The 15,151-nt window shown below is 36.8% G+C and overlaps 1 protein-coding gene across 1 annotated transcript in view; it reads right to left on the bottom strand.

Annotated features, from left to right (window-relative positions):
* The window catches only part of col27a1b (collagen, type XXVII, alpha 1b), a 137,671-nt gene that overhangs the window by 80,256 nt on the left and 42,264 nt on the right, over window positions 1-15,151 (bottom strand). The window contains exons 8-13 of the mRNA XM_065284333.2: window positions 11,217-11,261; window positions 10,446-10,499; window positions 9,359-9,403; window positions 6,252-6,305; window positions 5,660-5,704; window positions 945-998 (exon numbers count right to left, since the gene is read on the bottom strand). Coding sequence (XP_065140405.1) covers window positions 945-998; window positions 5,660-5,704; window positions 6,252-6,305; window positions 9,359-9,403; window positions 10,446-10,499; window positions 11,217-11,261 — 297 coding nt within the window. The remainder of the gene's footprint in view (window positions 1-944; window positions 999-5,659; window positions 5,705-6,251; window positions 6,306-9,358; window positions 9,404-10,445; window positions 10,500-11,216; window positions 11,262-15,151) is intronic.

Here is a 15,151-nt window from a genome sequence, read left to right on the forward strand (position 1 = left end):
TATTTAAGAATCATTTACATGTGTGTATATATATATATATATATATATATATATATATATATATATATATATATATATTGATTTATATGTTTTATATATTCTATATTATCTATAAATATTTTTTTTTATCTATAAATAAAAAAAATCTGACATGAATATGTATGTGTGTGGGGTTAAATAATTTGTGGTAAATACTGTAGTACATTCTAATCTTTACCATGGTAATGTTTAAAAACACTGTAGTATCTAGACAATTTTCTACAGTTTACTATAGTAAATATCAAGTACACAACAGTATTTTATTCATATAGGCAATGTACTTTCTTTGTGCAAGAGACTCAAAATTTCTCAACGAATTTTCTAATCTAGCATGCAGATTTTAAACCAAAAAATCACAACGCTAGGTTGTTGTGCACAGTTCCTAAAGTGCTGTGTGGTTTTGACAAACAGACTCTTTTTCCTTCAGATTATACTTTCTGACTAATCACTTTTAAAACAAAACTAATACATCACAATTACTGCCTAAACAAAGTCTGCTTGGACATGGAAACAGAGAAAAAAAGGACAAACTATTGAATGTTTTAAAGGAAAAGGCAATGGGAAAACAATCAGAAGTAAGGCAACCCCTGTAATGGCAAAAGCAGCTTTGACTGCTGATTTCCTCATCATCACAGCGGTACACCGACCGGACGCCCAACAAGTTTGTGAGTGTTATTGTGGTGGCAGAAATCAAAGGTATTTATTAGACTCTATAAACTGTGGTTTGACTCAGCACAGCAGTGAGAGTAAAAGGGCATGAAGAGGTTAACGAGACATTACTTCTGGTGCGCTGCCATCTTACTGATATACTACACCTGACTGTAAACATAAGCCTGAACATACATGGTTATTATAATAATTTGTCTAAAGAAGAGGAGCCACACTATTGTTTTGGCTTAACTTACTGGGTTTCCGTCAGGTCCTGGTGGTCCTCGTTCCCCGAAATCTCCTGGAAAGCCCTGAGCACACAAATGTGGAAGATGTTTAGCAACGCAAATTGTATTCCAATTCATGGCAGGCACAACTTGTGCATTGCTGCTTACAGTTGCAAACCTCATAAACATTGACTGATCTAAAAAAATAAAAAAGTGTTTAATACACTGTAACAGGTTAGAACCGGTAAGGTCAATCCACACTAAATAATATAAAACAACATACAGTATTCCTATAAATGGAGCAGACCCTGGAAAGGTGGGGTTACTGTAGTGTAGTACACAGTACATTCAGTCTTACGCTGACTTTTTTTGAATGTTTGATTTCTATATAACATTTATTTAGAAGAAAATAAATGCAAATGAGCTACAGCTCCTCACTCCCTTACCAACAAACAGTGAGCACTTTTGGTTAAAATAGATTTGATTCCTGTGAATAGTGTGAAACAAGAGTATCTTAACGCTTTCCCTGCCATTGACGAGTTAACTCGTCAATTAAGAGAAAACGCTTTGCTGCCAATGACAAGAATTTCCGGCTTTCTGCAATACCGCTATTATCCACCAGATGGCTTCCGCAACTTATTCAACCCGGAAGTAACGTGAAAGAGAAAGAACTCCGTGTATGTTTTAAAGATCGCTTTGCATTTGATCTCTATCAAAAGTTTTTCACATAAAATGGAATTATCTCAGCTTTTTGCTCAAAATTGGGTGTTTTTGAAGAAACCTTCCCATATTTGAGAGGTGATAAAAAGATAACTAATGAAAGTAAGATGAAACGTGATTTTTGTTTGGAACCTGAGGGTCTGTTCTTTCATTTGATATATTGTATGTTTATATATTTAAAGAATAACGTTTTCTGGAAGGCAGGCATTAAACTTTTGTGAAAATCATGCAAAATGCTGGCTGGCAACTTTTTTAAAAACGCTGGCGGGGAAAGAGTTAAGATGTATAAGCGCTACAACATGTGAACAACTACATTTAAAAAAGCTTTTGGGCAAAATCAACCTTCAGTCAGTGGCTGTGGGCAGGGCCTTGTTTGTGTGACATCACATTAACAAGAGAATCAAAACGGCATGTGGAATGAGACCATTTTGCAGTCCCTCCAGAAAAACGCGATTATGCAATCGCATGATTTAATGCCGAATCAGCCAAAGTCTGCATATTTGTGCAGGGACCGCATTTTTTCAAACTTTTGCCGGATTAAATTGCAGATTTCCGGGCGCAAAATAGGCGGGGCTTGCATGATTTTATAATCCCCACATTTTTGTAGCAAAAAGTCACATATATCTTAGCAGAAAGTTGAAAAGAAAAAAGAAAGTTGAGCGCAGTCATGTCCCCTGTTGCCATGGGAACGTTATGAAGTGATGTAATCATGCAACGTGAACATCACTGAAAATCCCGCAATTTTTGCAAGTTCCTGCAATTTCATTAAATAAAATTGCATCAATATCCCGCATATTCCACCGCATTTTTTAAGAAAACGTGCCGCAAGATCAAGGATTTTTGCCCACAACAATCACAAAAAAAACCTCTTCTTCTGGAAGGACTGATTTTGGTTTGATTAAAGGGATAGTTCGGCCAAAAATGATATTAAACCCATGATTTACTCAACCCTAAGCTGTCCAGGTTGCATTTGTCCATCGTTTTTCAGACAAACACATTTTCGGATATTTTATCAAATGTTTTAGATCTTTCAGTTTATTGATTAAATGTAATGTTACGGGGTCCACCCATAGTCCACGACCTTCAAGTCCAAAAAAAGTGCGTCCATCCTTCACAAATTAAATCCAAACGGCTCCAGGATGATAAACAAAGGTCTTCTGAGGGTAATCCGCACGGTGTTGTTGTAGAAATATCCATATTTAAAACTTTATTTACGGAAATAAATACCTTCCGGTAGCGCCGCCATCTTAGTCGCGTCCGCATTCAGGATGACAGCTTACGCAGCCTACGGAGGCTACTCTGCTGCTGCTCTGTGCCCCTGCACTCCGAATTTGTCATACGTCACTAAGAAAAGTGCGTACACTACGCTATTACTCTCTCCTGAATGGGGACGCGACTAAGATGGCGGCGCTACCGGAAGGTATTTATTTTCGTAAGTAAAGTTTTATAAGTTTTAAATAAACTCGGACAGCTTGGGGGTGAGTAAATCATGGGTTTAATATCATTTTTGTCCGAACTATCCCTTTAAGTCAAGGGTATTGACAAACAAAATGTGTCTAAAATAATAACATAAAAAATCTGATTCTCTTTCATCTCTTTATTGAGAACAACCAAAAAATCTCATAGTGCTTCTGGAAATGTATGTGAACCCTTGAGTTAATGACCTCAAAACAGCTATTTGGAGTCAGGTTTTAGCACACCTGGAGTCTTGTTAAGATAATAAATTTGGAGGTCTGTCCTACATCTACGTTGACTGATAAAAACCCATCAAACTTTTGAAAGTTGCTCTGCACAAGAACAACACAACATGTGAGCCATGCCTCGCCAAAAAGAGCTTTCAGAGGAGCTAGGATCAAGAATTGTTGCTTAACATAAAGCTGGAAAGGGTTACAAAGTTATTTCAAAGACTTTAGAAATTCATCAGTCTACAAATGGAGACGCTTTGGAGACAGAAGGGTGAGAAAATGATGGGTGAACTATCACTTTAATAGTTTTTGAATGATTACCAAAATGTTCTATGCAAAACAGACCAATAAATGTCAAATAAAAGAGAACAACAGAAAGTTTTGCTAAAGATCGTGACGGAGAGAGGAACACTCGGTTCTCGTCACCATCATCAGGCCTTCAGGAAATTCCATCCGCGAGTGTTTCCTCACACTGGCAGCAGTGAGATGAAGTCCGCCAGGGATTCGCTGACAGAGCTGTTTTTTCTCTGTCTACTGTTACATTATATAAAGGGACAACAGCTGTGACGTAATCCGCTGTGTGTTGAACGTGTGCTTGACCGAGCGTCAACGTCAACACTTGAACTGATCTTTTGTCTTTCTCTAACACAAGGAAATTTACAACCGATGTATACATCAATGCACTGCGGAGTTAGAAGAACAGACTTTATTAAAAACAGACGAATCTGTGCTTGGCACGTTTGGGCGGCTTTAAACATAATTAATAGTTCTGTTAAGAAAAAGATGAGCTCTTAAAGCCTACTTGTAGGCTTTTTCGTTCACGTTCTTTTAAACATATGCAGACACACGGCGCTGTTTGGGGAAATAGAGATAGATAGGTAGGTATAGAAACAGTGAGGCTTAAGTTGATAATTACGGATGATTTAGTACAATTTACTATTTTTCCACTAAACGAAAGCAGAGAAAATAAGATCACAGGTTTTCTGGGTGGTTTTAGGACCGAAATGTGAACGGCACCAAAGACTGCATTAAAACACTGTTCAATCTCTCTTTTACAGCAATGCTTTGTGTAACCTTCTGTATAGGCACACATTGGCTATGTTTACATGCACAAAATTGTGTCAATCTGATAATTTAATCTGTTTGCAGGTTACGACAATACAGTTTACATGTACCCCAAACATTGCAATCCCATTAAAATGTTTGTTTACGTGAACTAAACCGATCCAGACATCTGCGCAGACTCACAGCCAGCAAAACTAGCCTCAAAGCATCACAAAGACTATTCACAGCCAGAATACCAATAACTAATCAACAAAATCCTTTCATCTTTAACCCACAGAAAAAATCAATTTAAAGAAGCCCAAATCTGAAAGCAGAGGACTTGGCAACGTGGCGCACAGCATCTCTCGTTTGGTTCACAATTTATCTCTGGATAAATATAGAAAGCCAAAGTTGAGTTAGAAAAAGTTGTTGTTAAATGGATAGTTCACACAAAAATGAAAATAATGTCATTAATGTCATTAGCGTCTGTTGTGCAGTGTTATCCTCAGACATGTTTGCAAATTTTTTTTTTCAAACTTACAGCGTGCGTCTCCCTCCGACTGTAAACGAACAAACAAAAAAAAACCCAGCTGGGGCGCACCAGATAACACGTCAGCCATGTCTTACATCATCCGCTTCACTGCAGTCATGTGACTTTAGTCTCACGTATGCGCTTCTCAACAGACGAGGAACAGAAGTCAATGCTGAATGAAGTCGTAAAATGTATTTTTGATGCTTTAACACATTCTAACTGACCCACTGATGTCACATGAACTACTTTGATGATGTACCCAGAGGTGTATACTACTTAAGTATTTTAGTTACATTTTCCAAGTATCTGTGCTTTTTTTACTTTGTTACTGAAGTAAAAGTACAAAAAATTACTAGATGTTTGATGTACTTAAAAATAAACCAAAAACTTGAAATTAAGAAATGTTGGGTGGAGTTAAAATTATGATAATATGCTTTGGAGTGTATGTTTTCAAAAGAAAAACACGAATAAAATATGAATACGTGAAAATGTACTTTTTTGTAGAAAGTAAAAATACTTAAGTATTATACACCTCTGGATGTACCTAATGTAGGGTTGCCAAGATACTGAAAAGTCAAACCAGAGTTTTTCGAATCCCTTTCGGCTGCTTTAAAGCTTTATAGCTTTAGACAGTAGGGGCAATAAACTCAAAGCAAACTGTATTAAACCCTCTCAAATATTTACTTCTAAAACTGTGTGAATGGGTTACAAATCACATAATTCAAAATACATGGTCTGTAGAGGATGGTGGGAGAAAACTTTACCGGCCTACCCATCTTGCCCTTCTTCCCAGGAACGCCAGGTAAACCCTGTTAGAAGACAGCAGAGTGAAGGAAAGAGAGAGAGACAGAGGAGCGATGTAAAAAGAGACAGAAGCGAGACAGCGGGAGAAAAACAAATGAGTTATTAAACAATCCCAGTAGATGTTGAAAGGTCTGAGTTTATCTGGACACAAAAGCTTCTCTCATGACTCAGTCCCCTCTGGGCCTGAAAACAGGAGATATGATCCGGCTAATCCATAGCGGGCCATATTCCAGCTCCCTGGAGCTTACATTCCTATTTCCACGCGGCAATAAAGGCCGAAATTCACCAGCGCGGGGTTACCGAGCAAATATTGTGATAACTGAGACTAACTACTGTTTTGAAGGGGGATCTCTGTGGTTTTAGTGGAGCGTGGCTCTTTCGCCAGGCTTCTTATTCAAAGGAAGTGCTTTGGATTAACAAACCACTATTGGTATGGGTGCAATCCTGATTTCCACCAGAGACAACTAAAACCATTAAAGTCTCCATGATGCCTCAAAGTTTTACTGAAGACTAAACAACAATTGTTAATATAGGAACAACAGCAATACTCACTCTTTCTCCATCAGGACCGGGAAGACCGAAGACGCCGGAGATTCCAATGAAGCCCTAAAATGAGAGCATAAGGCATAAACGGATAGATTTTAGAATAAATGCAAACATTCCTAAACAGCAGACTTGACTTTAAAAGGTCTTGTGAGGACACCGGTCGCACGGCCTTGAAGCAAGTGTATATGCCCATGGACTGCATGGTGCTGGCTTCCACGATGTAGTCCAAGGGCACATACGCTCACAACAGGGATCACACTGGCATTCAGCAGAAGGGCTAGAGGTTGAGTCACAAGGTTAAACAGATACAACACACAATAAAATGCAAATTAACATGATTAAAATGTAATAAAATGGAACATGAAATACATTTGTGACCCTGGAGCACAAAACCAGTCATAAGTAGCATGGGTATATTTGAAGAGTCTGGTTCCAAAATGCGATAAAAGCCATAAAAAAAATTAGTTACTGGCAAAATTAGTATTGTATCAAATTTTATGCGAAATCTGATTTCTGCGGTGTTATTCTGTCATCTTTTCTCCATTTTTTTCCAAACCACGACAAACGTCAGTCCTCCTTCTCTTCAGAATGCAATTAATCCACTTAAAGGAATATTCCATTTTCTTAAAAGAAAAATCCAGATAATTTACTCACCATCATGTCATCCAAAATGTTGATGTCTTTCTTTGTTCAGTCGAGAAGAAATTATGTTTTTTGAGGAAAACATTGCAGGATTTTTCTCATTTTAATGGACTTTAATAGAGCCCAACATTTAATACTTAACTCAACACTTAACAGTTTTTTTCAACGGAGTTTCAAAGGACTCTAAACGATCCCAAACGAGGCATAAGGGTCTTATCTAGCGAAACGATTGTCATTTTTGACAATAAAAATAACAAATATACACTTTTAAAGCACAACTTCTCGTCTAAATCCGGTCCAGCGCGACCTAACGTAAATGCGTAGTGACGTAGGGAGGTCACGTGTTACATATATAAAACGCACATTTGCGGACCATTGTAAACAATAAACTGACACAAAGACATTAATTAGTATCAGTTGACATACAACAACGTAGGAACGGTCCTCTTTCTCAACACTTGTAAACACTGGGGCGGAGTTTCGCGTTCGTCCTCTGTGAGCTCTGGACGTCATGGCGTATTGCGTGGGGTCACGTTGGCGTGTCACGACCGGATTTAAACGAGAAGTTGTGCTTTAAAAGTGTATATTTGTTATTTTTATTGTCAAAAATGACAATCGTTTTGCTAGATAAGACCCTTATGCCTCGTTTGGGATCGTTTAGAGTCCTTTGAAACTCCATTGAAAAAAACTGTTAAGTGTTGAGTTAAGTGTTAAGTGGTGGGCTCTATTAAAGTCCATTAAAATGAGAAAAATCCTGCAATGTTTTCCTCAAAAAACATAATTTCTTGTCGACTGAACAAAGAAAGACATCAACATTTTGGATTACATGGTGAGTAAATTATCTGGATTTTTCTTTGAAGAAAATGGAATATTCCTTTAAGCAATCACAGCGCACCATTCCATGCATTGTAAACAACAATGGCAGCGTTTTGAATACACACAGAATCCTAGTTTTCCTCATCTACTTCGTGATCAACAAACAAACAAAAAATAAATTTTGATGGCATTGATAAATCTGTGGTGGTTTTCTCTGGTGGGGAAGAAAAGTTAGCCTTCAAAATCAAATAATTTACGTGAGAGGCACTTGCGCGAAGTGTATTCTTACACGACATCATCAGTTTTTATAATAAATCTTTGAAAATCAAATTATGGATTTGATTTTTTTATGTTATTATAACCTAAAGATGCTATGTGAAAGTTTGTAACAGAAAAGTGGTTTTCATCTTGTCACTTTCTTGGTATAGAAAACACATTTTCACAGAAATTAGTCAAAATTAATTTATTGCGTTTTGGAACCAAACTTTTCATTTGAGGAAAATAGCCAAAAAATACAATGTATGGATTAAAATTATTGATTTTTTATGCCAAAAATCATTAGGATAGTAAGTAAAAATCATGTTCCGTTAAATAAATTTCCTTTGTAAATATATATATATATATATATATATATATATATATATATATATAAAATTATCATTTGTTAAAGACTTAAAAGAGATTTTTCTGAATATTTGAATTATTTTCACCCTCGGATTCCAGATTTTTAAACAGTTCTCTGGCCAATATTGTCCCATTTTTGCAAACATCAATGGAAAAATTATTTATTCAACTTTCAGATTGTCAAATTTTATTTTTTTTAGTATAAAAACATTGAATTTGATATAAAAACAATATTAAAACATTCACATAAAAAGCATTTAAAAATATATTATGTTAAGAAAATGCAGTATAGAAAATGATACAGAATAAAACAGAATTTAAAATGCCACAAGTGAGAAAAAACTGTGGACTGGTGCCGTATGCTTTACAAGAGAAAAACTTAATTGCAGAATTATAATGTAAAATCCAGCTGAATGTACTTCCAGAGCTCATGTTCTGAGGTTTTATAATAAAAGTAACAACCCATCTCTATTTAAGCACCATTTCCTTTTCTGGTGATTTTCAAATTCTCTCTTAAATCATATCCTGGAAAACAAGCATCCCACACCATTGCATTTGCAGCAATTTCCTGAACACAGAAGCTCATTCACCGCTTTAAAAATCAGTGAGTATACAGGGCTCCAGACTTACTATTTTTACTAGGAGCACTGTGGCCCCCAACTGAAAATTTTAGGGGCACAACCAGAAAATTTAGGGGCACACACTGTAAATCAATATGCTTACCAAATATTCACATTTCTACTAATTTCCACTGTAATACTAATAAATACTTTAATGATAGATGCAGAAAGCACAATGTGCTGTTTCAAATTCATTGTCACATCAAAAAAAAGGACAAATTTACTGGTCACACATGTGCGACTGGATGTAAAATTCAGTGGCACACTCTCAAATTTTGGTGGCAAAACGCCACCATTTGGTGGCAGTCTGGAACCCTTGTATATACATAACATAATGCAAAGTAATTCACTTAGACAAACCCAAGACTTAATTATTACTACGGCATTATTAAAGTACAGTAAGTGACTTACGTGTTCTCCCTTCGGTCCCATGTTTCCTATAGGCCCTGGTAAACCCTACAGACACAGAAATAATTAAATACTTTCATCTCTGCACATTGGGCCAATAACTATAATTAGTGTATGCTTAAAGGTATTTTAAGAAAAAACTCAAGACTGTGGTGGTAACATAAACAGGACTTAGTGTTATGTATGTAATAATTAAATAAGCCACACAATTTTTCAAATATGTGACACAGTCTTTGAAAACCCAGCTAAAGTTTTGTGATTGTCTTCTACATAAAATCATCCTTCATAATGTAAAGAAGATTCTGTGAAATATAATATAACATAGGCGCTAGCACTTTTAGCATAGTTTAGCACACTCCACTGATTAGACCATTAGCATCGCGGTATAAAATCACCAAAGAGTTTGGATATTTTTCCTATTTAAAACTTGACTCTTCTGTAGTTACATTGTGTACTAAGACCGACGAAAAATTAAAAGTTGCGATTTTCTAGGCAGATATGGCTAGGAACTATACTCTAAAACTGGCGTAATAATCAGTGACTTTGCTGATGTAAGATGGCTGCAGCAGAAGGCGTAGTGATATTACACACTGCCCGAAAATAGTCCCCTTGGTTACTTTCAATAGCAGGGGACTATTTTCAAGCACTGCGTAATAGTCCTTGATTTTTATGCTGAAATGAGAGTATAGTTCCTAGCCATATCTGCCTAGAAAATCGCAACTTTTAATTTTTCGTCGGTCTTAGTACAGGATGTAACTACAGAAGAGTCAAGTTTTAAATAGGAAAAATATCGAACCTCTTTGGTTATTTTTTTGCGCGATGCTAATGGTCTAATCAGACTCAATGAATTATGCTAAGCTATGCTAAAAGTGATACCACCAGACCCGGAGATCAGCTGAATGGATTCCAAAACGGTAAAAATCTAATGTTTAACTCTAGGGGAGCTGGAAAATGAGCCTAGTTTCAAAAAAAGTGGAGTGTCCCTTTAATATTTTTATCCATGTATTATTTTACTCAATTCACACACTAAAATAACAGGATCTGCGATTATGGTGCACAGTAGCACAGCACAATAGAAGATTTACTGCACCTGCCTGCCAGGATAACCTTTGGCACCTGGGCTTCCATCAAGTCCTCTTTCTCCCTGTGGATAATGAATAAAGAAGGGAAACACCATTACACTAAAATCATCAGCATTGGAAGCTGTTCTTAAAAAAAAGAAATGAAAAGAGAGAAATGGGAGTTAAAAGCTTTTCTATTAAAACAACATGCTATTCTTTGGCCCGACTGCAATTAGGTTTGGTCTTTTTTATGTATTGCCATTATTGTCAATATGACAAATGAAGAGACTCTGTGTGGCCTGGCAAAGTACAGTGAAACAGAGACAATGAGGAATTCATTATACAATACTGTTAGACTATACAGACTGTAACTCAGCACATCCAGATATGAAACTGAAATTCCATTACTGCCCGAAATGCATTCGACGTGTTGATAGGTGAGAACGTGCTGTGTCTTTTTATGGAGTGGGAAATACGGTGTTCGAGGTGATCCCAGACGGTCACATTTGGCGACAGTGCCAAAACAGTTTCAGTTTTTGTTTAGTTGATGCTTTAAAACTTGCAGTGTAAACTGATCTCTTCAATGAAAGTTTAAAAATAAAGGTGCTACAAGCGGTGCCTTTGGTTCCCCAAATAACCATTCAGTCAAAGGATCTTTTCCATTGCTCATTAACAAATATTGCTGTATTTTATACACAACGAAACACTATAAAAAGAGTTGAGTTACTTGTATGTAATGCGAAGGTCACATCTGTTAGCCCCTCTTCCTAAAACAAGCCTATTTAATACAGTTAACTCACTTGATCTCCTGGGTGGCCAGGTGGACCAGGGTGGCCTTTCTGTCCCTAAGCAGAGAAAAAGAGTAAAAGATGTAGAGCATTATGAAAGGTTATAAAGTCTCCCATTTGTAGTTGTGTAAAAGTACTGGAGGAAAATTACAGTGAGGATAACACGGCCATAGGTTATAAATTCTCAAACATGTGCTTTATCACATCCTGGGGAGTTTCCGCACATAAAAGCAAACAGAAAATCCATCATGTTCTCTTAAGCACAGTCAATTTAAAACAACGTAACAATTTCCGGCAAAAGCTACAGCGTCGAAAGGCCGCAGACTTACTGTAACGTGTCATTACAAGAGCAATGACATTATTTTTTTTATATGATGAAATGAAAATTGCCTTTACAGCATGTGATGCAGTTTTAATGAGATCAGTTACAAGTGAAAAGTAAAATTGGCATGTACAGTCCCAGTAGCTTGCAAATGGATTCAGCAGGATGGAAAAGTAATAAATGTAGAGAAACTTAACAGGTCTCAGAGTGCATATTAACAGATCCCATCTGTCCTCCTAAGGGTAAACCATCAGCACCTCCCAACCAACGCTATTATAATAATGTCCAAGAACATGCCACATCTGCCCATAATGAGGGTATGAGGGCATGAGATGACTATGCGGTAGCAAATAATATTTTAGTATTATCTTTTATGAAACTTTACTGTATTACTCAAGTACGGTAATGTAGGGAATGACATGATGACATAAACGAAGGCCGAATGTTCATTTTAAGTGAACTATTTCTTGAAAAGGTTTGTTCACACAGTAATAAATATTTAGCCATTAATTACTCGCCCTTGTGTTGTTCTGCTCCCATAAGACTTTTGTTTTGTTTATCTTTGGAACGCATTAATATATTTTCGAAAAACCTGAGAGCTTTTTGACCCTCAAAGACAGCAACGTAACTCGCAACTCTCAAGGCCTAGAAAGTGACCCCTGCCTATCAAACCCTACGGAGCCCCTAAGGGGACATGGAGAAAAAATTAAATTAAATTTAGTTTCATGTGCTCACGCGAAACTTTCATGTGCTCACGCGAAACTTTCATGTGCTCACGCGAAACCTTCATGTGCAGAAACTTTCACGCAAGCACGCGAAATTAAACTTAAAAAAAAAATTCTGCACATGAAGGTTTTGCGTGAGCACATGAAAGTTTCAACCTGAGCACATGAAACTAAACTTTAGATTTTTTTTACTCCAATGGCACCTTAGGGGCTCGGTTAAACCCTGACTAAAGTTGCGTAATTTAATTTGGAAATTTAGAGCATCAAAGTGGTGATAACCATAAAAATGACACAAATATGTCATTTGTGATTATTGCTGTAAATGACAGATTAAAAACTAAGCCTATACAATACTCAAAACATGCTCAAATTAATGATTGCATTGATGCTACGTTTTATTATTCTGTGCAAAAATACCTGCAGTGTTTTAATTCTCAAAAACATGATTTTCTATGAACAAAATTCATCAAATCTTTGACATGGCCTTACTTGGTCAGTATGAAAAATAGCAAGGTGACCAAATGTACTTTACTTAATATAGAATGATTTAATGTAAAAAATACCCTGTTAATGGCTTAAGTCGAGTTTCACAGGCAAGGTCACATTTACATACTGTACCTATGGATGACACAGGACGCCAGTTTTTAGCCAGCACTTTTGGGAGTACTTCGACTCGGCGCAGTAACACCCTCCCTTTATGAGGGTGTTACAGGCGAGTCGAAGTACTCCCAAAAGTGCTATTACACCATAAAATATCGTTCCTCTTTTAAATCCGCTTAGAAAAGCGCTACGTTTTATTTTGTACCACCAAACTTGCTCGTATAACTACTCGTCTTAAATAGGAAAAACGTTGATGTGTTTGGTCACTTCTAACTTTATCTCTGATTGGTACCATTGAATGAATGGGGCTAAGCTAAATGCTATCGAAGTTTCGCAGCGCGCTCCAGCGCTTACGTGCACGCACACAGATGATAGAGGGATGTATCAACTCTTCTTATAAGGTAATAACATAGTTTAATATTGAAAATGAGTAGACTATTCCTTTAACTCTTTCGCCGCCATTGACGAGATATCTCGACAATTAAGAGAAAACGCTTCCCCGGCAATGACGAGATTTTCCGTCTTTCCGCAACACCACTATTATCCACCAGGTGGCGCCCTTCCGCAACCTTTTAAATCCGGAAGTATTGCCCTATGGCAAGCGGCTGCATGTCCGTGTCTGTTTTAAAGATCGCTCTGAATGGGATCTCTATAAAAAGTCCATCACAAAAATGTAATTATCTCTGCTTTTTGCTCTAAATGTGGTGTTTCTGCAGAAACCTACAGTACCCATATTCAAAAGCTGATTACAAAAGAACCACAGAAGGTAGGATGAAACGTTTTTTTTTTTTTTTTTTTTGAAAGCAGAGGGTCTGTTCTTTCATTTGCTATATTGTATGTTTATATATTTAAAGAAGAACATTTTCTAGAAGGCAGTAAACTTTGGTGAAAATCATGAAAAACGCTGGCGCTGGCTGGCAACTTTTTCTAAAAACGCTGGCGGTGAAAGAGTTAAAAGAGCACCAATTCTCTGATTTCCTTTTGTGTGTAAGTGTGTATTAGTACATGTTAACAATATGCAAAAGTACAAATCCCAAAGTAAACAATGACGTAAATCTCTTTTCTTGGACTACAACAAAAAAACGGATTGTAGGCAACAGTTCACTTTCTGAGCCGTTTAACGTGGACACAATGTTCATTATCATAATTCCGCCCGCTTCTGAAATACAGCGTGTAAGTAGTTTATGTTTTCATATTAAAGAATTTACTACTAACTAAACCATGACTCAAACCCGAGTTTTGTGCTGTGCAGATTAGCGCTTGTTGTTTGTCGCTTCTACGATCACAAACGCAGACATGGCTTTAATCCTTTAGTATCCTTACCTTACCAATCTGTTACATCCTGCTCAAGTTGATCGATTAACTTGGTCATCTGCATTTTCTGAATTAGATTCAGCTCATACTGATATGATAGTAAAGACTATATCAACTCCTGTCAGCTCTGCATTGTGAGCTAATCTTCAAAACATGGTAAGGAGCGTCACATTTACGGAATTCAGGCCACGTACCGGTAAGCTGGCCAATCGGGGACACATCGTTTTTCAGATCGATTAGCTATTTCTGGAGCAACCAAAATGTATGGTATGTTTAAAATAACATGTAAAAACACGGAAAAACCCATTGAATTATACCAAATACACAAAATAACATTGTTTTTAGCAACGAAATAGGTGCTCTTTCAGAACAACAGGAGTCAATGAGCCCAAAACATAAGACAGTCCAAAAATCAACCAGTGACCGAACACAAAAAGAGAGATTCACGGAACTCACATTTATAGACAAGAAACATTAATCAAGTGGTGGTAATAAAAATGAGTTGTGCTGCGTTCATTTTATCGATGGCCTTGGATACCACCATATTCAAGGATCCATAAATGTAATAAAGACATTTTCATCACCTTCACAGCGAGTCAAAAGTTATGTGGTATGTATCTTGGCTCAGAAACTGGCAGTAACCTTTGGCATCGTAAAAACGGAGAAAACTTCTACTACTGATGATAATTCAAAAAGAGGACTGGAGATTTTTATGATGGTTCTGCTGCTTTTAAATGAGACGTACATTGTCTTGTGTGAGAGCATCTAGGACGATTTTGTGTTCGCTTACTTCAAATGGAAGAAAATGGCTTTTACAATACCAATGTCATGGGTTCAATTCCCATAAAACAAAGTTATAATACACAGACCTAGAGAGCACTGTCAATTTAATTAAAAGCATCTGCTATATGCACAGCTGACTGAGATGTATTTTTCCTTTATAAACAAAATTATTTTACAATAGTTTTCTTTGCATGCACAGACAT

The sequence above is a fragment of the Paramisgurnus dabryanus genome, chromosome 5 (assembly GCF_030506205.2).
Source record: "Paramisgurnus dabryanus chromosome 5, PD_genome_1.1, whole genome shotgun sequence".
In the NCBI taxonomy this organism is placed as follows: domain Eukaryota; kingdom Metazoa; phylum Chordata; class Actinopteri; order Cypriniformes; family Cobitidae; genus Paramisgurnus; species Paramisgurnus dabryanus.